This window comes from Macrobrachium rosenbergii, chromosome 21 (genome assembly GCF_040412425.1).
Source record: "Macrobrachium rosenbergii isolate ZJJX-2024 chromosome 21, ASM4041242v1, whole genome shotgun sequence".
Lineage (NCBI taxonomy): Eukaryota > Metazoa > Arthropoda > Malacostraca > Decapoda > Palaemonidae > Macrobrachium > Macrobrachium rosenbergii.
The window spans coordinates 11661752-11686396 of NC_089761.1; the positions used below are offsets into that span (position 1 = coordinate 11661752).

A 24645-nucleotide genomic window follows, 5' to 3' on the forward strand; every position below is an offset into this window, starting at 1 on the left:
TTGTTCATGAGACTTGACCTAAATAGCCAGACTTATATATGATCTGTCAACGGAGCGTGACCACAATGTGACTAGATCACCTTTGAAGAATGCCAGTGCATTCTTCGACCCAACAACCATAAAAACACATTAAAAACCCTTCCTAATCAAGATTTAACTGGTTGCCTCACAGGTTGTTGAAGCAGCACCATAAATTATCTCCGAGGGACCACTGAGAATGTCCTGAGTCATATTTTTTAAGGTAGTACCTTGAGCGTTAACTCTCAACAACTTGAGTTGAGAGCTCTAACCTTAATGGACTAATGAAGAATGCCAGTGCATTCTCAGGTTAACTGTCCAATAAGGTCTGAGTCCTTTTAAAACCTTTAATTTCAAAGTGTTCTAGGCCAAGGGTTAGAAAACCTTTAATTTCATTCTAGGTTTAGCCAAGAACGTAGGGCTTAAAGAGCAGACAGCATCGTGTCCCTTGAAGCCCACATGACGGCTGATAGCCTGAACTTCGCTCACTCTCTTCGCCGTCGCCAGAGCTGTGAGGAATACTGTCTTTCGAGTAACATCCTTAAGAGATGCAGAGTGGAGAGGCTCAAAAGGACTAGACATCAAAAACTTGAGCACTACGTCCAAGTTCCAAGTAGGTGGAATTGGCTGAGGAACCTTTAGACGTCTTGAAAGACCTCAAAAGATCATGGATGTCCTTATTGTCAGACAAATCCAGTCCTCTGTGTCTGAAAACAGTAGAAAGCATGCTCCGATAACCCTTGATAGTAGGAACTGCTAACTTGAGTTTTTCTCTTAAAAAAAGGAGAAAATCAGCAATCTGGGTCACAGTGGTCGAGGAGGAGGAAAAACCCTTCTGTCTGCACCAAGCCCTGAAGGTTGCCCACTTTGCTTGATATACTCTGATAGATGAAGATCTTCTGGCTCTAGCGATGGCCCGTGCCACCTGGCCAGAAAACCCCCTCGCTCTGACCAAATTCTCGATAGTCTGAATGCAGTCAGGTTCAGAGCGGGGAGGTTTTGATGATATCTCACGAAATGGGGTTGTCTGAGCAGATCTGCTCTCATAGGTAGGGTTCTCGGGACGTCTACCAACCAAAAAAGAATCTCTGAGAACCAGTGGTTCGAAGGCCAAAACGGGGCGATGAGGGTCATCCTCGTCCCTTGTGAGGCTGCGAACTTGCGTAACACTTCTCCCAGAATTTTGAACGGGGGAAAGGCATAAACATCCATTCCCGTCCAATCCCAGAGAAGAGCATCTATCGCAACTGCCCCCGGGTCGAGTACAGGTGAGCAGTATAGCGGGAGCCTCGCTGTTCTTGAGGTCGCGAAGAGATCCACAAGAGGACGACCCCAAAGTTTCCAGAGATCTTGGCAAACCTCCTGATGAAGGGTCCATTCCGTCGGCAGGAGTTGATGGCGCCGACTGAGCAGGTCTGCTCGAACATTTTCGACCCCAGCAACAAATCTTGTGAGAATCGAAATGTTGCGAGCATGAGCCCAAAGAAGAATCTCTCTTGCAAGGCCAAACAGGGAACGAGAGTGTGTTCCGCCCTGTTTCTTGAGGTAAGCCAATGCCGTAGTGTTGTCCGAGTTTACTTGAACTACACGATTGCAAACTTGGACCTCGAAGAATTGGAGAGCTAAAAAGATCGCCGCCAACTCTTTGATGTTGAAGCGGGTAGTTGAGCGTCATGATGCACTGCAGGAGCGGCGTCAACACAAGAAGACTTTGAAGCGACACGGCGAGGCGTGTGAGGAGCGTCATGGCTGGATGCGCGCGAAGCTCCATGGCAGGATACTAGAAGAGCTTCATGGTGTGGCGCGCGCGAAGCGTCATGGCTGGGAGCTCGCCGAGAGTCAAGGAGAGGCGCGCGTGAAGCGTGAGGTGCACGAGAAGAGCGAGACACACGCTGTCTGGCGCGAATCAAGCGAAACGTCCAACTCCTCAAATCGGGGAAGACGAGTAGGGAGCCACTTTTCACGCTCTCTAGGAGACAGACGAGAAGCCCCATGCCCTCTAGCAGGCGAGGAAGACGAAGCAGGAGACGAAGGTGAAGGTCTGGACTTCTTAACAGGTAGAGTCAAATCCTTGCTTGCGACGAGGCCTGTCATTTCTACGGTCTATGAGAGTATCCAGCTGTTGTTGCAAGCCCAACAATATCTGGCGTGTCGGAGAAGCAACTCTCTTGGGAGAAGGGCTGAAGCTGCGAGAAGGAGAGAGGAGAGGAGACGTCTTCTTCCTTCTCACAGGAGGAGAAGCTCCAGCTTTTGCCTTAGCGCGACTGGGGCATCGAGCAGCGTCAAAACCGTAGAACACCGTAATTTCTTCTGTGGAGGAATATCCCCGAAACTTTCTGGGGAAGAGCACAAAACGTCTAGAGGAAGAGGACGTGAAGCGTCCTCTCCTCTCAAGCTCCCCTTGAGAGGGCGAGAGTCCAACTGAGAGCTCCAACCCCGACGTGGGGAGGACGTGTCGGAGGACAAGAAGCAATCCTTCTGGATGCGTGCCCGTGCACGATCCCTGGCAGCCTGGGTGGGGTCATCAGGACCTGCCGAAGGGACATCAGATCTGTGGGAAGTCCCCGTAACCCTCATGCGGCTTTCAACATGCCCCCTCCCTGAGTCCTGGGAGTTCGGCAGAGGTCCAGGCCTAGAGGCATTATAGGGCCGATCTGACGCCCCCTCCACAAGACTAGGGGCACTAACACAAATAACACTTTGCGCTTGAATGGCATTCACTTTATTTTCAAGAGCGCGAATTGACTCTAACACGAGAGCCAAGGTATTACTTTCTGCAGCAACAACCTCAGGGCCCGAAGGCAACACTACAGGGTTAGGACTAATAACTACAGGGTTACTAGCAGGTGAAATCCCTGACTGTCTGTCTACAGATGCACCCCTGGAGGAAGACCTCCTCAACCTATCACGCTCCAATTTACGCATATAGGATTCATATTTCTTCCACTCCCCTTCAGAGAATGCCTCACATTCATTACACCGATTATCCATGGAACATTCAACACCCCTACATTTCATACATAAAGTGTGAGGATCTATCGAAGCCTTCGATAGCCTCACCTTACATTCACTCGAGCTACAGACTCGATAGCTAGAGGAAGACATCTTACTTAAAGGAAAAGTCAAGAGCAAAATCAAAAGCAGTCCAGAAAAAGCGTATGCCAAGTCACAGATTCAAGTCGAATACCAAAAAACAACCAAAATACTTAAGCGACAACAAATTTCCGAAACCAAATGGCGGGGAACTGACAACAGGTGTTGACAGTCCGGCGACAGAGAAAATCTGAATATAAAATGGGAATGGTTCCTGATACCCGCCTCCCAGCGGCGGGAATGTGTACTAACCACCTGACCGGCCACTGCGTGTGCCGCGAATTTTGAAATTCTGTCAGACTTCGGAGATTACAGCTATATGTATATCTGGCAGGTAAGTCTCATGAACAAATTATCCATTATCTGAAGACTTCCTTTCCTATTGGCCACAATAAGTCATTTCTCATGCTTATTCTTCTGTATCCAGAAAGGACCTCACTATGCTCATAATTAGGGCTTATGTGATTTGCGCCCATTTATTCTCCCTGGCCTTTGAGTATAATTTCGAGCTTCCTGCCATCTTTTGCCAAATTTTCATCTTCAGTTCCAGACCCATTACTAGTGCCAACCATCCTGAGAATACTTCTCTCACAGTCATTAATTATGAAAACTCTCCTTACCTGGAAGTTTTTTTACCAAACCACCCATCCCTCTCTTTTCAAATGGAGACCGATACAAAAAATGAAAAGTGGCAAGCTGTTGTGGGCTGGGAAATAAGGTAGGCATGTCCATCGGGAACTTTCTTTAAAAAACTTTTTGTGTAGGCTTGGATGCATTCCGCACAATTAAAGGCGATCTATGAGTAAAAGGTTTGAACGAAAACTTGTTTTATTGTAAAACCATAGTATATTATATATACTAGCAGAATAAAAGGAAAGAAAATCTCAAATTTATAACGCTCATTTTGATGCAAAATGTCGTGGCATGCATGGAGTAAGACAGACCACAAAAGGAGGAAAATTAATATGTTAAGTAAATCATTTGAAATGTCTGAAGCTGTAGTATATACTGTAACGGCCAATACTGTGTCGTGTAGATGTGACCTCAGTAGAAAGATACATGATCTTAGTGTATAAAAAATATGAAAACAGACTTACAATGCCTTGTTAAAAAATAAGCAAAAATATCCAGAAAAAAAAACATAGTAACAAAACTAAGCATCTAATCAAAAATACCGCTCTGCATCATCTGGAGAGAAGTGATCACTGGAATAAATCAGAGGAGTTGGAAATTCACAATTATTTGCCGAGGTCAAATCATGACAATCACAAGACTAGACTCACTATTTTTCTAGGTGGGGGCTATATGCTATAACTAGACTATCAAAAATGAATGTATAGTCAGTCTAAATCTAAGGAAAGTTCAGTTATAAATAGAGATGAAGTAGCTCACAACAGCGAGAAAATTAACTATTTTTATCTACTGACAAAAAGACTAAGTTATACTGTATCAGGAGATGGAAAAATAAGCCAGGTAGATGTGGGATACATAGAAAAAAGGGCTTGATATGAGTGTTCTTGGTCACTTTACGAATAGCACATCAAGAAAGTCACTTCTTTTAATCTATGTAGGGTTATGGGGAATAAAGTAGCATATTCATTATTACAGTAATTAATAGGGTTGGGACAGACAAAGGGATTAATTAACTAATATTCTTTTAGTTACAATCACGATACTGCTAGGGGAGAGTGACTTCCATAACTTTCGGTTTTCCTAAGCATTATGATTACTAGTATTGTACCTCAGAATAAGTGTACATGAAAAATTGAAGGGAATGAATAATATTAAAAATAACTATGGCCCATAATTTTTTGCTTTTAATTGGAACATGATAAAATTTTACAGTCCTAAGTCATGACCACTTTTAAAAAAATACATTATAATATAATAATAAATGCAAATGGGATCATTATAATATAATAATAAAAGCAAATGGGATTTGAAAAACCGAAACTGGTGATATTAATCTAGAAAAATTACTTTCTGTATTACCTCTCAGAAATAATACCCTATCATAACAGTAAAAACAAGTGTGATTTGAGAAACTTTGTTTTTTATGACAATACAGATAATCGAGAATACCTATCACAGTAATGGTTGAAACTACTGTATTATCAAAGTTTTCAACAGCCGAGCATTAAACATTAACTCTGTCACCATAAAAACAACTCTCAAATTTTCCCTATAGGCAAATTATGAAAAGTATCAACAGCTGTTAAAAGAATCTGAGTTCCTAAGATTCTATATAACAGTTGGCCAGCAGGAAACAATACTTTTCAGAGCACTGTCTGAACAAAACGAAAAAGGTTCTGCACTGCTCTCTGTATGTAAGAAGAATCGAAAATACGCTGAAGACATTTCAGTGAAGAGGTTTCACGTTGAATAATACTGTATGATAGAAACTTTGAATTCAACTACAAATTATACCCCCGTATAGAGAGTATGTGCCAGTCTTGTTCTGGTAAACTAAATTTCTTTCCTGTAGTGGATGAAACAATACTACAGTATATGTAGTAGTATATCATAAATAAGAAACATTATGCTAAAACTAGACTTTGGCATGACTGACATAGGAAACTTATTATATTTTGTAACTCACTTGTAATATATATACAACTTTCCAAGTATTAAGGAATCTCTCTCTCTCTCTCTCTCTCTCTCTCTCTCTCTCTCTCTCAAGTGAATCAATTTAAGCCCAAAATTTGTGTGTTAGCTTGAGAAATATTACATTAAGTGAATTAAAGATAACTCAAATTATGAAGTGTAACTAGAAGATGAGAAAATGGAAAAGATAAAGGTAATCACAGATCTGGCAAAATTATGTTTTGACTCTGTTTAGCTACAAAAGAAACTCAAAGTTGTTGGGGCTAGAATTGTTCAGTCCTTGGCAATAATTTTAAATACAAATTTTTACAACTGTATGTATCATCTACAAGCAAATTATCTATACTAACCCAAAGGCCTTGCTCAAGATTTTACTATATCCTATTTGTACAAAATACTTTACACTACCAAGCAATTTTTTTCTAAATGAATACTTGATAACGGCCAAAGTTAGGCATATATCCACCTGGCCAAGTCCTCAGTCTCAACATCAATGAAGTCTGGATCAAGGCTGGTGAAATCTCCATCCATCCAATGTTTTTCATACTTTCGCCACTTCATCACCAGCGTAAATAGCTCCTCATAAGGCACCAAACAATCCTAGAGTGCAGAACAGGAGATAGTCTTCATAAAATAAAACAAAACAAAAAATACGTACACTCATGCTACCGACATTCGGTATCATGGTACATCATGGTTTGTCTCAAAGTTCAGGTATAATATTTTCCTGACAACTTCTTAATGAGACTGATATCTCATAGACCAGTTAAGTAATGTAAAAAAAAAAGGACACTAATAGGTAATGTAAAACAATAAAAAGTAATTATATAGGTACTCAGAGAATTATCATTGATGATAATTCTTGATTTTTATTCATATTGAGGCGACTTGGTATGGCATTAGTTAGAGCAGTAACTTCAACTGTAACTTTAGTCACACTCATTCACAAATTACGATTGCTGTCAATTCCATTGTACCTTAAGTTCTGCTAGAAGAGGGAATGATGAGACTGGAAACTTGAAAAGGGCTTCCTCTTGGTTGACCCATGTCACAAGAGTGCTAACTCCCTCCAAACGACCCTCTAATTTCTTGACCTCCTGATTATACAAAAACAGAAATGAATTAAGAATTTTAATGACATCAATATTAATGATAATGCATATAGAGAAGAAAGTGATGATGATAAAATTTCTACAAATATCAAGCCTTTATTATTTGACCTGATGAACCAGTCTTCTCAAATTTTCAAGAAGAATGACACTATCTTTACTTTACCTTTGCAATTACTCCAAAAAATATTAAATCCAAGATCATTCTGCTAATTAGGATTCAAGAGCACAATAAAATAACAAGAATTTGGAGTTTCATCATATGCTGGGAAGAGAACCTTTCCCCTGGCTAGTCAAGTTGAGGTAACATTTCATAATAAATCATTTTCATCTGGAAATGCTTACTTGAAACTAATGATTGATCAGGCATTACATGTCAAAAACTGCACAGCATTGTTATTTTCTTTCCTTTTGCATACTGATTTCATGTATACTATATATGAATGCAAACTCATTCCAAGAAACTCATTGACAGGGGAATTAAATGTTACATATGATGACTTACCCTAATATACTTGCTAACATGAGCAACATCAGAAAGTTCCTCTAATTCGGTGACAAATTGTTGAATTCGCTCCAGAGTATGATTGACCTCACCTGACCTTTCTAACAGGGTCTCTTCAAATTCTTGCTTATAATCCTCAAGAGACTGTTGAAAAGAATAAATTACATCTATCATTAACCACTATTGCCAAAACTATATTGTTTTACAATGTCATTCATCATAAAACAGTGCACAAAGCAAAAAAATTCCAAAAGAATGGTTCCACTGTGCATGCTCAGCCAACTTCCTATTGTGTACATGAGGTCTTATTGGTGTTCCACAATCCACTCTGTTAATCTCATATGAGACTGGAGATAAGGGGAGGGGCTAAAGTTCTTGATTAATGGGCTTGTATAAAATCTTGTTTTATTGTAAAAACATTGTTATCCTAAATACATCCATCTTAAAAATAGCCTGAATTGCTGTTTAAGGGGAAGGCTGCAGGAGAGAGGGCCACGAAAGTGTCACTGTTAGAAGTCTATCAGAAGGAAAGAAGACAGGGAGTTGGCAAGAGCATGGCAAAAAGGAGTGTTGAGGAGTTTTGCAACAGAATTGCAATAGAAGCAGGGTACACAAGTGGCATAAAGCAGCGAATTCAGGTAAAAATGCCCCCAGTCTAGATGTCTGATGAACGAATATGAGGAAGAGGGAGAAGATTGATGTATCGCCATTTTGAAGGCAACGACATGCTAGCAACAATGATGTGCAACAAAAAAAAAAGGGAAATCCATAATCATAAGAGTTACTGCATAAGGAAAAAATAACCAGCAAAGAGTTTAGTAACATCTGATCCCACAACCCCCTCCCCTACTTCCTTGGATGTGGCAAGGTGCACCAGCTGATAAAAAAGCCAGGGCAGATAAAAGGTCACTAATGTTCAAAGCCATAGAAGGCATTGCTGAAGAGCTAAAAGGGATACCATTCTATATGTCAAAGATTCTAGCTACCAACTCAGAGGCAATGGAAGGCCAATCAAAGACTGGTGACTATGTAAAACATCATGAAGGGCATGATGTCTCTAACGTGTTTAGCGCAGCCATAGGTCATCCAAAACACAATCCAAAGTTCCAAGAAAAGTGACACATTTGATAGCAACTTGTAAGGTCAACCAATGAAAGGTGGAGAAGCAAAGTCAGGAGCCAACTTGAAGATTTACTGGAACCCTAGGTACTTATTACTGAAGTAAATACAGTAATCAAATAAGCATCAACCATTCCATCAAATGGCAGCCATAATGAGCTCCAGAAGACTCCCACTGCAGCCAGAAGTGTATAACATTTGACAGGGTATGAAAACTCTCCAGCAGTAGCCTCAGCAGACCAAACAGTGAAACTGTAGGGGTCCTGGCCTGACTAAGCCTAAAGTATAACAGCCATTGTTCAAGCCACCAAAGCCAGTTGCAGAACACTGCATGAAGGAAGCCCAACATTCAATGACAGGGCAAGAAATACAACAAAGAAGCCTTCTGAATTTGTAACTGAGCTGCAGATGTCCAAGGAAAGCCATCATCCCAACTATAGAACGTGGGACACCCACAAAGGAGTCAGTCTTAAGCAGAAAAATCCTGAAAAACACAATGTTTGAGAGCAATATAAGACCTCTCCTAGAAGCTAAAGTCCCTACTGCCAGCACATTAAGTGAATTCGACCCTGTAACCCAGCATTCACCCAGTGGAGTTCCCATCCCAGAGTCAAGGTGATACCATGGGAAGAGCTGGACATTGAGGGTCATCCTACAGTAGGTTTCAGCTATCAGCCAAAAACAGATTTCAAGAAGAAATAGTCACACATCTAGAATCCCAATGGTTGTAGGAATCAAGGCAGCTTCTTAACCAGAAGCCATCTAAAGCTGTATGGAACTAAGTCTGAAGCGTGCAGAACTGTTGTAGCAAGAGAGTCTGGGAAAGAGATGCATGCCCACTAAGGTCTGGCTAAAGAGCAAGGTGCTTTATCCAGAGAAAAGTCAGGAAAACTGGCAGAGAGGATGATGATAGATCAAATGTAGCCTGAACTGCAGACATGGGGATCAACGCAGACCAGGGAACTTGTAGGCAACACTGCAGACTATTCCAAAAGAAACAAGTACCCACTAAATGTCTATATCCAAAGAATAAAAACCTGGATGTAGCAACTAAGATGCCAATTGGATTAAAAGACCTAAAGAGCATATACATATCCAAGCCAGGGTCCAGCACAGGAACAATGAACCCACAAAATATAATAATGTCACTTCCCTTCCAGAAATGTGGCTGAAAGGGTAATTGGACATGGCCCTCAGGTCAACAGAAGCAAATACAGACCCCTGGCAAACTCCCCACAGCCATTGCTGTAGGCAAAAGCACAAGCATTCTGAGGAGCCAAGGAATACTGCTGCCAAAGAGGTGCTAAAGCACAACAACAATAACCAGGAGACAAGAGCTAGAGAGATGATGGCCAGAACTGCAAAGGAGGCTGAAGGCCAACATTGATGAGGCTGAAATACCGAATAGAGCTGATCTGACAGCAACAGAAGTTGGCTAAGTAAATAGGGCATCAACCAAGAGAATGAAAAGATGATTTAAGCAAGCCACATCCCCAGAGCAGTCTCCCTTGAGGATAAAAATGATCAGGTGGACACTTTATGTGATTGTTATGAATCAGTTCTAAATCTCTTTTGATTTAATTTTCTATTTAATTCCTAATAACACAACTTCCCCCCTATTTCATGGTCTCCTCGTTGATGTACAGTATAAACAAATTCCCAAAACTCCCTTTAACTGATTTTTGCAATGTTCTTCATTTAAATCTAGTTTCCTCCATCACAAATTACCTTTATGCACTGATGTTCCTTACATATATCAAAAAATTGTATTCATTCAGTGCTGTACTGCAAATTTATTCTGAATGGATATCATACTTTGTAAAAAATATATCAGGTAAATGTAGAATAAATCAGTAAATATCCTGTCTTTGATAACATACCGAAAAGTGGTGGGACACCAACATAACTAATTGTGTTGAAAACAAACCTCAACAGCTCGTTCAATAACTGGTTTGAGTTTGGCTGGCCATACAATGACTGCTGCTGTTGTGGCCAGGTCATCATCAGTCAAGTGCACAACATCCAAAATGACCTACAACAGTTAAGGAGATAATCATTACCATTCATGACAATGTAATTTCTTAAATTATAAGCAAAAAGGATGGAAACTTGTCTAGCAACTTTTCATGGACAAGAATTTTCACATTATGCAAGAAAAAGAAATAAAACCAAAAAATCCTGTGAATAGAACGTAGTAATGTAATTACTAACAATTATCAATAAATAAAATTAAACATTTATAATACCCAAAAATAATATGTCAATGACTATGTACAATTAATACATAAAGAAAAGAAAGAAAGAAAAGAAAGAAAGAAAGATCTAAAAGCCCTTTAAAAAGTAGTGTGATTGAAGCCCTTTAAAAAGTAGTGTGCTTGGGTCTCCCCAAACATCATCAGTTTCTTTTTTAAGAGACTAAATGTGAAATCAGTTCTCTCCATTCTCTCATGATATATGCACTTCCTACCTAAATTCCCATCTGGTCTAGGACTTCAACTATGCCCTCTTTTATTTATTCCTGGATTTTCCTACAGGTCTTCAAACTGCTACTCCCATAAATACAGTACTGCTTTTCTGACTAACTGCTCCTCAACTCTTCTTATCAAATGTCTATCTCAATCTTTGCGATCTAGTAAGTTTCCAGCCACTGGACTCATATCTCTACTACTTTCTCATTTATAATATGACCGCCCCACTGCTGTCATACCACTAATCTTAGGATTTTAATATCCTGTAGATGATGATATATTCAAGCTTACAACATTTTAAAGAATCAGTGAGACAAATTGAGTTAATGCACACATAAATGTTGATATGTCTACATGTACTAAACAGCTTTCATTCACAATTAAAACTTCCTTGTACAGTACTCATAATCTTAAGTAACTTTGTAGGGTGTTAGCATAACTTTCTGTCTTCATTTCTGAAGACTCTGTTTTGTTTACTATTTAATTTACTAAATTTATCAACATGGCATTTTTATAATAAAATAAAGTTTTATATATACTTACCAAGTAATTGCATTGCTACAGTTTCTATTAACCGGCAGTTAAAAATTTTGAAATTCGCGGGTCACGCTATTTTGTTTGGCTGGTGACTAACCCCACCCACTTTTGAAGTGAGAGGAACAACGCAAAAAGCATTCCAAATTTATTTTGTGCCATAATGTTCATGTGAGGAGGGGCTCTGATCATGCCAATTACTTGGTAGTATATAGAAAACTTTATTTTATCAAAAAAATGTCCTTTTTATATAAGTAACTTACCAAGTAATTACACTGCTGATTCCCACATTGACAGGGGGTGGGACGCATGAACAAATCTACCCCAAAACATTACTAATGGTAATGAATTTGAGAATAGAAAGTTACTTCAGCATTAAAAAATGCCTGCTGTTTCCTTACCTGATAAGAGAGAACTGCTGCCGCAGGAAGAATACGGCCTCCTGTTGGCGCTCTTCTTATGCGTATAGTGGCACGGCGGTAGCAGGAGAAGCTCACCTACTATTAGCGGGTACCTTGGCAAGGATGATTCAATTGCTGACAAAGGTTAATAATGTTATTCTGCAGGTGCAGTACAGAAAAAACGACAGCGAAATAAACGTCACCCTAATACCATAAAAGTTAAAAACACTGCCCAACTACGAGGACTGGAGGGCGCTTCAGTACGTGTACCCCCTGGCTCCCTTAAAAACTCAACCATCTCAAATCAAGACGAAGAAAGGAAGGAAGGATTGCTCCCTACACTTCTTCCCCCAACACCAAACCAGCCACCAAAAATGGACCCAAAGTATACTGCAGTTATCATAAACTGTTTCAATTTCCTTCAAATAATGTGTTGCAAAGACTGACTTACATTTCCAAAAAGTCACTTGCAATATCGAGGAGAGAGACAAATTACGCTTGAATGCCAACGAAGTGGCTACAGCCCTAATTTCTTGAGCTCTCACTTTACACAACAGAAAAACTCATCTTCAACAAGAAATGAGCTTCTGAGACAGATCTCTAAGGAAAGATTTATGAGTTATTCTTTGAAAGTGGCCAAGGATTCTTAACAGAACACCATAAGGCATTTGAAGGACCACGAATCTTCTTTGTTATGTGAAGATAAAACCTTATAGCTCTAACAAGACACAATACTCTCTCTTCCTCATCTGGGCCTACAATCTCAGACAAGCTTTTAATTGCAAAGGAACGAGGCCATGGATTGGAACCGGGCTCGTTCTTGGCTAGAAATTCTAAAGAGAAGGAACAGACAGCATTCTCTTGGGAAAAACCCACTCTTTTTGTCTTTGTGTGGACCTCACTGATTCGTTTTGCATAGGCTCAAATCGGTGACCAGACAACCATTTAAGGACCACATCCAAGTTCCATGGCACTACTGCTACCTCTTTCTGCCTTGTAGTGTCAAACAATCTAATTAGATCAGAAAAATCCTGATTAGAGGAATGGTCCACTCCCTTGTGTCTGAAGACAGAGCTTAACATGGCCCTATAACCCTTGATCATCAAGGATGACAGGTTCCTGTTGGTCTTAAGATATAGTAGAAAGTCTGCTATTTCGGCTATAGATGTCTGACAAGACAACACTCTGCGCTTCCTGCACCATTCTCTGAAAATTGTCCACTTAGCCTGATATACTCTATCAGAGGACTGTCGCCTACATTTGGCAATAGCTTGCGAAGCCGATCTTGAAAACCCCTTCTTTCTAAGAAGTTTCCTGACGGTTTGTATCCTGTCAAGGCCAGAGTAGACAATCCCTGATGAAAATGCCAGAAGTGGGGTTGTTTCAGCAGATGAGGTTTTTGAGGTAGCAACCTTGGAAAGTCTGCGAGGAGGTTGAGAAGATCCAGGAACCATTCCTTCGTTGGCCAAAAGTGGGCCACTAGGATCATTGACAGATTTTGGTGAGTTTGGAATTTGTTGATCACGTATCTTACCATGCTGAAGGGGGTAAATGCATAAAGGTGACTGACCAGTCCTGAAGCATAGCATCGGTTGCCCACGCTAAAGGACCCGGAACTGGCGAGCAAAACAGAGGGAGACGATGGTTTCTGGAAGTCGTGAACAGGTCTATGACCGGATTCCCCCACAACTTCCAAAGATCCGAACAAACATGAGGATCCAGAGTCCACTCCATGGGTAGCACCTGTCTTCGGCAACTTAGCTCGTCTGCCAGAACGTTGAGCTTCCCCTGAATGAAGCAAATAAGAAGCTTGACTTGAAATTGCTCCGTCCAAAGCAGAAGATCCCTTGCTATCTCGTCAAGGGAGAAAGAGTGCCCCCCCGCCCCCTTGGTTTTTTGATATACGCCAGGGCAGTCGATTGTTGGAGTGCACTGTGATTGTCTTGTTGTACATTTCTTCTTTGAAAATTTTAACCTCAGAGAACTGCCTTCAACTCCTTGACATTTATTGCCAATTTCTTTGTTCTGGAGACCAGGTCCCTGAAATTTCCTTGTTTCCCAAGAGAGGCTCCAACCTAGGTTTGATGCATCTGAGAAAAAGTAGGTAGTCAACAGGTTGAGAAAAAGTCTAGGTTGGTTCAAAGGAGAGATTTCCCATTGCAACAACCTTCCTTCTAAGCACCATCAATGCAGATCCTCATTTATCTCTGGAGTTACTCATAACGCGTAAAGGGTCTGGGTATTTTTTCCTGTTCCAACTGATTCTTAAGAATTGGAGCAGTCTCATATGAAGTTTGCTCAGGAGTACGAATAGTTCTATGGATGACAACGTCCTGAGAAGACTCATCCATCTGTTGGCAGAGCATTGGTCCAGAAGAAGAAATCTGTGCACTATCTTAAGGCAAGACTGTATTCTCTTTGGTGAGGGAAAAAACCTGAAAACTCTGAGTCTATTATCCCCCTCAATAAAGAATCTGTTGCGATGGAATCAACTGAGACTTCTGAATGCTGATCAATCCCAGCTCCTGGGCTAGGAGAAGAGTCTTTTGAAGGTCCTCCAAACATTTTTCTTTCGATTGGGCCCAAAGTAGCCAATCATCCAAGTAAAGGGGGATTTTGATTCCCATCAGATGGAGCCATTTTGCTAAGAGAGCGAGCACTCTGGTAAATACTTGAGGCGCCATTGATAACCCGAAACATAGAGCGCAGAACTGGAACACTTTGTTCCCAAACACAAACTCAGAAACTTCCTCGATTCCCGATGTATTGGGATGTGGAAGTATGCATCCTGCATTTACAGTACATAGATGTCATCCAGTCTCCCTGGCGAATTGATGACATGACAGCTTGATCTGTCTCCATCTTGAACTTTGTCTTCTGAACGAAGGCATTCAATGCACTGACATCCAGGACGGGCCTCCAGCCCCCTGAGGCTTTTGGGCACCACAAAAAGACGATTGCAGAACCCTGGGGAGCCCACATTCTCTACTAATTCTATTGCCCCCTTCTAGAAGGGGATGACACTTAGTTTGAGAGGCCCAAAGAGCTGATTAAAGCCTCCTAGTATGCTGGCAAGGTTATTGAGAACGTGGCTTAAAGGTGGTTTCTTTGAAGGGGATACAGCTTATTGCCTTCCTCAGAACGTTGAAATGAATTTCCACCAGAAATAAATTCCTCTAACTCTTCATCAGCCCCAAGAGAAGGAACTCTGGCCCATACAGACAGTTCAGAGGTCGAAATTCCAACAAAGGGCTGAGGCAGAATGGGATGAGATCCTTCTGAAGGGCCAAGACTTTACAAAGACTGCTGTATGGAGCACGCTGACAATGTTATTGGAGAGTTTTTATAGAGTGACTTTTTTTTGAAAGGGATAGAATAGCTTCCCTCAAAATTGCAATGATTTCCCCTATATCTCCACTTCTCCCAGAAGAAACGATCAGCAACACAGAGGAAAATATTATCAGGCAGAAATGATCTCTTGAATCTGGAGACGAATCTGCTGGAAGACCAGGATCTAGAAAAAAATTTTGTCTTCTGCCATAAATCGAAGTATTATGCTAGAGACTGTCCTGGAGGTATGCAAATGAAGGTACATGATTGAGGATGCCTAGAATGAAAAGATGATCTAGCATACAATTGCATTTTTTACCATTTCGGTCGAGTCAGTTGACTGAAGGTTGAATTTTCACTTATTGCATGGTTTAAAAATGCTAAAAATATTTCAAAAACTAATAAATAGACTACTAATCATGATCCCAAATTTTTTGTTAATTTTAAATGAAATTACGTTACATTTTAATTTATAACACTTTAGTAACATTACCTAAAATGGAAATTATGACAAGGTGACAAAAGAAATTCTGAGATTTTCAGCAGAGTTCCCTCTTGAGAGGTAAGGAAAAGTTTTTTTAGATGTCTTCCCACCTCTTTAAATAAATATTGTTCTAGAGACTTTCTCTTTGTTTTCAAATGCTTTTCATGAACAAATGATTAAATGTTAGTTATTAAATGTAAGAGTTTTAGCTTACAATTGCATTTTTCGACCATTTACAGTTTGAGTCAGATAAAATTAGAAATGATAAGTAGGTAAAAATTGTGGCACTAACATCGAGATTTAGAGAAAAGAGAGAGAGAAAGAGATAAAAGAGACAACCATGAGTTATTTTTTGTTGTATTCTTAGAGTGACATTATTTATCAATTTTCGTGTATAAGACTTGAGTAGAGACTTAGAGAGAAAAGAGAGAGAGAGAGAGATGTTGTCCTTTGAAAGGTGACTAAAGAATTTTGAGATTTTGGAGACAGAGCTAGTGCACGAGAGGGAAGGAAAAGTTATTTTAAGTCAGAAGTTATTCACCATAATATCAAAATATTGTGCTAGAAACTTAACTTTTAAATGAAATTAAAGGTAAATGATTGAATATCATTTAAATGTTAGATTTTTTACTCCCTTAAAAAAGAAATAAATGGTTATATTAAGAATATAGGAGTATATGGAAGATTAGTATACTATTTCTCTCTCCTCCCATTCCACCCATCTATTTTTAGAAGTCTTCTCAACCTCATTTCTTAAAAAACTTTATTCTGTCTCATTCTCTTTTGTTCTGAAATGCTCTAGTCTGTATGTTTTATAACAGCTAATTTACAGTTGTAAACGGTACAGGTAAACTAGATCAATTTATAGTATTATCTATTGCACAGTTGGGGACATACAGAGAAACAGTAAATATGTAGGCTGAGCTAGAGAGAGAGAGAGAGAGAGAGAGAGAGAGAGAGAGAGAGAGAGAGAGAGAGAGAGAATTACAAGAAACATTTGACCTCTGATCAGCAACACTCCCCCTTCTTGTCATGTCAAATGACATGTCTGATAGCTTTTGCTTTCGACTTTCTTACAAAAGATGAGGGGAAGAATTTGTTTGTTTAAAATAATACGAATATGATATTTTAATGATAAAATAAGGTTTGTTCATACTTACCTGGCAGATATATATATAGCTGTATTCTCCGAAGGTCCGGTTAGAATTTCAAATTTCATGAACACGCAGTGGCCGGTCAGGTGGTTAGTACCCATTCCGCCGCTTGGGAGGTATCGCATCAGAACCATTCCATTTTCCATTCAGATTTTCATATGCCGTTGTCTCCTGAGGGGAGGTGGTGGGCACTACGAATATATATATCTGCCAGGTAAGTATGAACAAACCTTATTTTATCATTAAAATATCATTTTGTTCATGAAACTTTACCAAGTAGATTATATATAGCTGAATCGCACATTGGAGGGTGGGGCAGAGACAGCATAGGATTGAGAAACAAACAATGTAGATGATTACACATCTTGGTTCCTTTACCTTTAGCATAGCTGACTTGTTGATTACTGTCACCCAAGAGCGTCTGCTTTACTGGAGTTTCCAACGAGGTAGAGACTTATATGGTTGGAGAGTTCCAGAAGATCTGTCAACTACTTGACCACTATGTGCCCAGATCGTAGCCCTCAAGAAGGAAGCAAAGAGACAAAAATAACCACCTGACCTACCAAACATCGTGACTAGTTAAAATGAAAGCAAGACTATCAGTCTACCCACAACCATAAAAAACACATCCAAAAAATTTTAAAACTATTCCTAACCATACATTAAAGGATAGGATGGGTACTGCCTACTCTTGAAGATGAATCACGGTGAACGATAAAAGGTCCCAATGAACAGCAAGACTGCATACACTGTTCAAACGCACCACGGTTAGGTAATGAGCAGAGAACACAGAATGACGTCTCCAAAAGGTTGGCACAAACAATGAGTTCGCCACGGGCAATTTGAAAGGGAAGACGTTGCAACACTTATACCTCATTGCTTAACTTTCAAAAGTTGAAGTCACTGTCTCCTGAGTTCTTGTTCTTGAATGGTGGACCTCAAGAAGAAAGCAAACTTATTGATCATAAAATTCCCACCGAGCACCATAACCTATGAAAACCTCTCGACTCTTTATTCTTGTTCAAGTAGAATTTAGAGCGAACAGGGCAAAGCTTGTCGCAGTTTGTCTGGTTCCTGATTGAAAATACCACGCCAAACCTTTCAATAAAAAGGACTATGCCAGGGTGAGACGGGTTCTCATTCTTGGCAAGAAAAATGACAGTTGGAGAGAACACACTGCATCGTCTCCTTTAAAACCAACTGACTTAGATATCGCATGAATCTCACTGATTTCTTTGCAGTAGGGAAGAGCCACTAAAAAATAAAAGTCTTTGTTAAGTGGGTCAAAGAAGCAGCATGAGTCCTGAGTTCTTGTCTTTGCATCAGGAACTTAAGAATGATGAACCAATTATCAGATGGAAAAAACTGAGGCACCTTAACATATATGAAAATAATGAGGTCATGGAGGTCCGATTGTTGGTGATATCTAAAGGACGTTTGAAAGACTGACAAATATTATATCATGGTAGATGACTGCCAAGCAGAAAGTCATAATAAAAAGAAGGGAACAAACGCAATCATGGTTAGCATGGCAGAGGAAAATGTCGCCTCCAAATACAAACACCTGGAGTTCGACGGGCAATTTGGCTGGGAAGACGATATCCACTTATACTCACTTGCTGGTCCGCCAGGTTAAAGTAGTCTGAACGCAGCCCACCAGAGTCCTGAGTTCTTGTCTCGCTGGTTCGGCTGTCTGAGTAGATCTAGAAGAATTATCAATTAAAACCCTTGGTAAAGTCTACCAGAAAAATATTATTACCCGAAACCAATTGGATATTAAAGGACGATCAGAGTCATCCATTGATTCTTGAAAATGAATCACGGTGATGTGATAAAAAAGTCTTGAAGGATGGGAAATGACAAACGTCCAGACCAGACCAGTCCCATGGAGAGGGGTGAATAGATTCCAACACAAAACACCTGAATCCAGGACAGGAGAGCATATGGGAAGACGATATCCTGTTGTTACTTTTGACTTGCAAACAGGTGGGTTAAGGGACGCATCCACTGTAGTCCTGAGTTCTTGCACTTTCCTGGTTCAGAGTCCACTGAGATGATGAAGTTTATTATCAATTAAAAGCAGGTCCTTCTCAACATATATGAAAAAATATATTATTTCCAGGTAGAGCGAATTGATATTAAAGGACGTTTCCTGGAAGCTTACTGATTGAATATGAATCACGGTGATCGCAAAAAGTCATAATATGGCTGGAATGACAAACGACTGTTTTTAGCATGGCAGAGGTGGGTGATTGTCGTCTCAAATACAAACACCTGAGTTCGATCTTGGAAGATTTGTAAATGGGAAGAAAATATCCACTTATACCTCACTTGCTGGCCAGGTTGCCACCTGTTCCTCCAGATGCCTGAGACACTTTCTCTTCGCTGGTTCAAGCCCACTTAGACACTGAACTTATTATCAATTAGAACATTTCCCTTCGGTAACATATATGAAAATATATTATTTCTGAAAGCCGATTGGATCCAAAGGACGTTTGAGAGCTTCACTGATTGAATATGAATCACGGTGATGTGATAAAAGAAGTCAGATTTTCCTTGTCTTCCCAAGTTGTCTTGCAGGAAGAACTGAAGAGGTGGTGAGATGTCGTCTCCAAATAAAACACCTGAGTTCAGACGGGTGATTTGATATGGGAAGACAGACTATCCACTTATACCTCTCTTTTTGCTGGAAGGCCAGGGGTTAAAATGCGTCCACACAGTCCTGAGTTCTTGTCTTTGCTGGTTCGAGCCCACAAGACGACGAACTCCATATCAATTGAAAAATTACACTTCAGTAACACATATGAAAATATATTATTTCCGAGTTGACCAGCAAACTGGATATTAAAGGACGTTTGTAGCTTGAAGATTGAATATGAATCATGGTGATGTGATAAACAAATCATATATATACCATATATATATATATATATATATATATGCCAGATGCAGCCATATACATTCCGCATGATATATGATAAATATATGGGAGCTATGTAAGCCAGCAAAGAGCCTCTGAATTGATACACCTTTCGTTCAAGGCGTTTTTGGATATGCTTCCTTGACTGAGGATATCCGAAGGGAAGAAATTGAAGAGCCTCTGATGGCCGAGGGATACAGGAATCCAAACTTTGAGGTCTTAAGGCACAAGACAGACGTTGCTGACGTTTCCATCTTGGAAAGCTTCTTTAGTTACAAGTGATATCCAGGCTGAAGAATTAGCAAGTTAAGAGGGCATTGTGGGTACTTAGGAATTACATATGTGTCTGTAGAAGTGACCAGAGATTCAGGTTATATATATTATATTATATCTCTTATATAGCATTTGTTATATAGGTATATATATCTCTTATTTCCTATATATATATATACGGAGATATATCCATAGGGCGCCGGCTTAATAGGGAGAAATATAAGGATCTTGTATATATATCTAAAATAAAGGGGACCAACTATCTATCTCATATCCATATATATATATAAGAATATATATTGGCACCCATATATATGGAGGAGAATCACATCATATATATATACCTCTAGCAAGGGCTTTATATATATAGAGGTTATTTCATATATATATATATATATATATAGGATATATATATATATAGGGCTTCTTCATCTTGGGATATATATATATTTATATATATATATAGGATATATATATATATATATATACAGGTATATATATATTATATACATATATATATATATATATATATATATATAAAGATGATATATATACACACACATAAATATATAATATATATTTTTTTATTTTGGTACGAATACATAACTAAAAAGGAATGCAGGTGAACCTCTTTTTTTTGCAAAATAATATACAAAACACCAATAAATACAGATATATAAAACTTGTAATAAATATAAAATTAAATATAAAATCAATGCAGAATACTCACTCTCATAATCCTGACTCTTCGTTCTATTCTTGTTTTCTCCCTCCTCCATTGAAGAGTCTTGCATTTTTTTCTCTCGACATGAAAAGGTACAGGTGGAAAAGGGAGTCCGCGCCCTCTACTGCCCAGATGGGCTCTTCAGATGAGGTCCGTCTGAGCCCTCCAGTGTCCTCAGGTAGGCGCACTCCAATATATGAGGCAGTGGTATTTGCGGTCACACTCCTCGATCCTGCAAAAGCTACCTTGCAGGTCGACAGACGAACAGGGTGTCTCTTCTTCTGCCATTCATATGGCACACCACATGGACTTTCTGCTTACGCCCTTCTAGGGCTCCAGTGTGTGATCCTGCCTGCAGCCGACACACAGGGTCCACTACCCGACGGGTCATTGGAAGGTGAGGGAGGGCAGGGACAGGGACAGCAGGGGGGCGGCTTGCATCAACAAGGGCGGGCAGCATCATCATGGAGGCGGCAGCAGGGGTGGCGCAGCAGGGGTGGCGGCAGGCAGGGGCGGCATCAGCAGGGGCAGCATCATCGGAGGCAGATCTGCAGCTCTCCAACAGGGGCGGTGTTGGAAGGCAGGATTAAAGTTGGGATGAGCACGACTCGAGAAACTGTTGGCAACCTCCTAGCGACATCTACCCACAGGAGACCAGGGCATGGAGGGCCAACTGAAGGGGCATTTGAGGATCTGGAGCCCTGAGCAGGGGCTGTGTTGATCAAAGGCTGTCTCTGCCTCTTGCCAGATGTTGCCCTGCCGCGTGCTGGCAGCATGAACAACCTTCTTGAGGATCATGGGCACGCAGTCGGACCCCTTCCCACAGATGACCAACCGTCTGTCTCTCCCTCTTGCCCACTGCTGGCTAATCATCAACGTTCACACACTGCTTGAAGGGGGGCTTCATACAGTTCCTGGGCCAGGGCTACCGAGTTATAATAATTATCCATAAACAGGTGGTACCCCTGGTTACGGAAACGATCCACAAGACCGAAGACAGTGTCACGCAGTGAGGGGAAGACCCCAGAATACACAGAGAAGTCCACGACGTATCCAGTGTTGGATTCCGTAATAAAAATAACTTCACACCATATTTCTTTGGCTTCTTAGGAAGGAGCCACGAGAACCTGGCACTGTTCACGAATGTAGTCCAACACTGGGTGGACTAAGATGAGGCGGTCTGGGTTATTCCGGGGTATGGCCCTTCGGTTGAAGGCATTGAAATACCTGTCCAACGCCAGGAAACTATCACGGGGCATAATGCCGGGCACATTGGGCGTACTTAAAAAAATTCAGCCTCCAATATTGCCTGACGTCAGCAGCAGGCATCATTCCAAAGAAAATGTGCAGCCCCAAAAAATACGCCATGTCCGTGAGGCTGCAGCCCCGCCAGCGATACGACAACGTCGTCTGCAGTTCCTCACGGCAGTACCGAGCATAATCCACCGTCTCTGCAACGAGGTATTCCAGCAATTCCTGCGTAAGGAAGAGTTGAATGAACCCCAGTGCAGTGAGAGGCACAGGGACGGTCAGTCCAGGTGCTGCCGTGAATGGGTGCATGTTAGGTGGGGTGGGGTCCTCCAACCACCCCTCATCACTTTCGGACGAACGGCCTTCACCTAAGCTGCCACGACATTGCGACCTTCTACGGGCCCGTGCGCGGGCACAACTTCACACTCCCACCCTCCCCACTGGCCCATCTCCCTCACTTTCACCATCACTTTCTGTCTCGTCCCCACCAGCCACAATCGGTGCCTCCTCCTCCTCCTCCCTCAGACTCTCCCTCATAAGCACTGAAACCACTGAACTCCATTTCACTTTCATCATGCTCAAACATTCAGATATTAAAACTGTCATCACGGACATTGATGGGCAACACTAGATGACATCACTGCCATCAAAATGAGGACTTTCCACCTGCTCTCAATCGAGCTCCAACAAGTACTCATCAATGTCCTTTTGTTGAGGCCTCCCAAATGCTTCACGAATGCCCCTCAGGACATGGAGATGTTTCCTAGGGTCGTAAAAGGCACAGGATGTGGTCCAACCGTCCCTTTCGGCCACACGTGGCCGCACAACACGGCGTTGAAAAGCTGGGTCAAAATAATGCTTGGTCCCTCTCCAGCATCCAAATCTAAAACTCGCCTCACACACTCACTACCGACAGGCAATACGCGCCTTTCACAGGTCCTGACGACGTTGGGACATCCCTGCACACGTCCTATTTTTGTCACAAATACGCTAACACTCACACAAGTTCTGCAAAACATGAATGCGCCGAGAAATCGATCCAACGATGCGTCGCTGATGCTTTGTAGTGTGAAAGAAAGAAATTCCGCGGACACGGAGCAGCTGGGTCACGCTTGTAAACAAAACAACAGTGTGATCCGTGAACCCCAGCATCCTTAATCCAGTAATTTAAAATCTTTGCAAACTAGCCTAAAAGTATTTTTCCACAAATATTTAAAAAAACTTTTTGTAGTCGACGTATTTTATGTCCACTCGGCACCCAACAGACAGTTTTTGTCGATGTAAAATATGTCAGTCGGCGTTTAAGGGTTAATGGCTCTGGAGACAAATCTGCTGGATGAATGGGATCTAGACAGGGATCTTTGTCTGCTGCCATGAAAGGGCCGAGTCTCCAGTGGGAAGACTGTCCTGGAGGTATTAGTGGACATCTCCTTAGGACGCGTAGAGGATTGGGCAAGATCTTGCATATACTTCTTCCAAAGATCCGAAGAAATTTCCAGAACTGTAGCCTGCAGGAACAAGTGATGATGATCCAGCGAAAGCAGAAGGGCTGACTTCTGGGAGGGAGTCACTCCCCTAGAGGTGTAGGAACACCACAGTTTTCTCTTCTTTAGAACTCCCATTGTGTAAAGGGAAGCTAATTCCTGGGAACCATCCCTGATTTCTTTATCAATACACGAGAGGACACCCAGCAAGTCGGAGGCACTATCTTCAGGAATAGAAGAGCAGTCCTTAATCTTACGGGTAAGAGAGCCCACTGCCCAACTGAGAAAACACAACACTTCAAACACCTTAACAAGTTTTTAAGAAGGTGTGAGAGCTCCTTCGAACTGAACATGATCTTTGCTGAAGCAAAGGCAGATCTACGAGAGGAATTGATTAACCGGAGAAGTACCCCTGGGAGGAGGCAGAAACTCCCAGAGAAGGAGCTTCCCCTGTGGCATAAGAGAGCTGTCTTCTCTTAGACAATCTAGAAGGAGGGAAGCTGAAAATGGCTCTACCTTGTTCCCTCTTCTCTGCTAGCCATCCCTCAATAACACCAAAGGCTTTCTTGACAGAAGAAGAAAGCACTAACTTGGGTAGTCTCGAAGACTCGGAAGACTGTGACTCCCCCAGAAAAGTCGACGCGGGCGAAGAAAGAGCTGCAGGTGAAAAGCAATTTGGGAAGGTAGCAAGAAGATACCTTAGCAGCGATGCATAAGCTGAAGGATGAGCATCTTGAGCAAAAACTTCTTCCTCGTCCGAGGATACAGGAGACAAAGCCAAGTCCGTAGGTTGGGGGGTTGATGGAGCCTTCTTCAGCAGGTCAAAATACTGTCGAGCTTGCTCTGAATCGGGTCTACCACAGAGGGCTCTTGCTTGCTAGAAGAGGGTAAAGCCTGAGGCGTGGAAGTTCGAGACACAGAAGAATGCCCAACTGCTTGGGGAACAATAACAGCCAAAGGAGTCAAAGCATCGGCGGCATAAGCACAGTGGCGCTCTGGCGCCAACAGAAGATCGGGTGCCACTGGGCGCTTCATCTTAGTTGGCGATCCATGAATCAAAGAGTGGATGGGAGAAGACGGGGGCTTGGGTGCTCTGTGATGCTCTAGAGAAGATGGGCGCTCTGACACAGCAGCACGAGAAGGAGCCAATGAGTGCCGAGATGATTTCGGGTGC

General features: G+C 41.4%; 1 protein-coding gene across 1 annotated transcript in view; it reads right to left on the reverse strand.

Annotated features, from left to right (window-relative positions):
• Nucleotides 1-24645, reverse strand: part of LOC136849390 (dynein axonemal heavy chain 7-like) — a 270971-nt gene that overhangs the window by 223280 nt on the left and 23046 nt on the right. Inside the window, 4 exon segments of the mRNA XM_067122742.1 lie at nucleotides 6182-6315; nucleotides 6693-6812; nucleotides 7330-7473; nucleotides 10376-10480. Coding sequence (XP_066978843.1) covers nucleotides 6182-6315; nucleotides 6693-6812; nucleotides 7330-7473; nucleotides 10376-10480 — 503 coding nt within the window.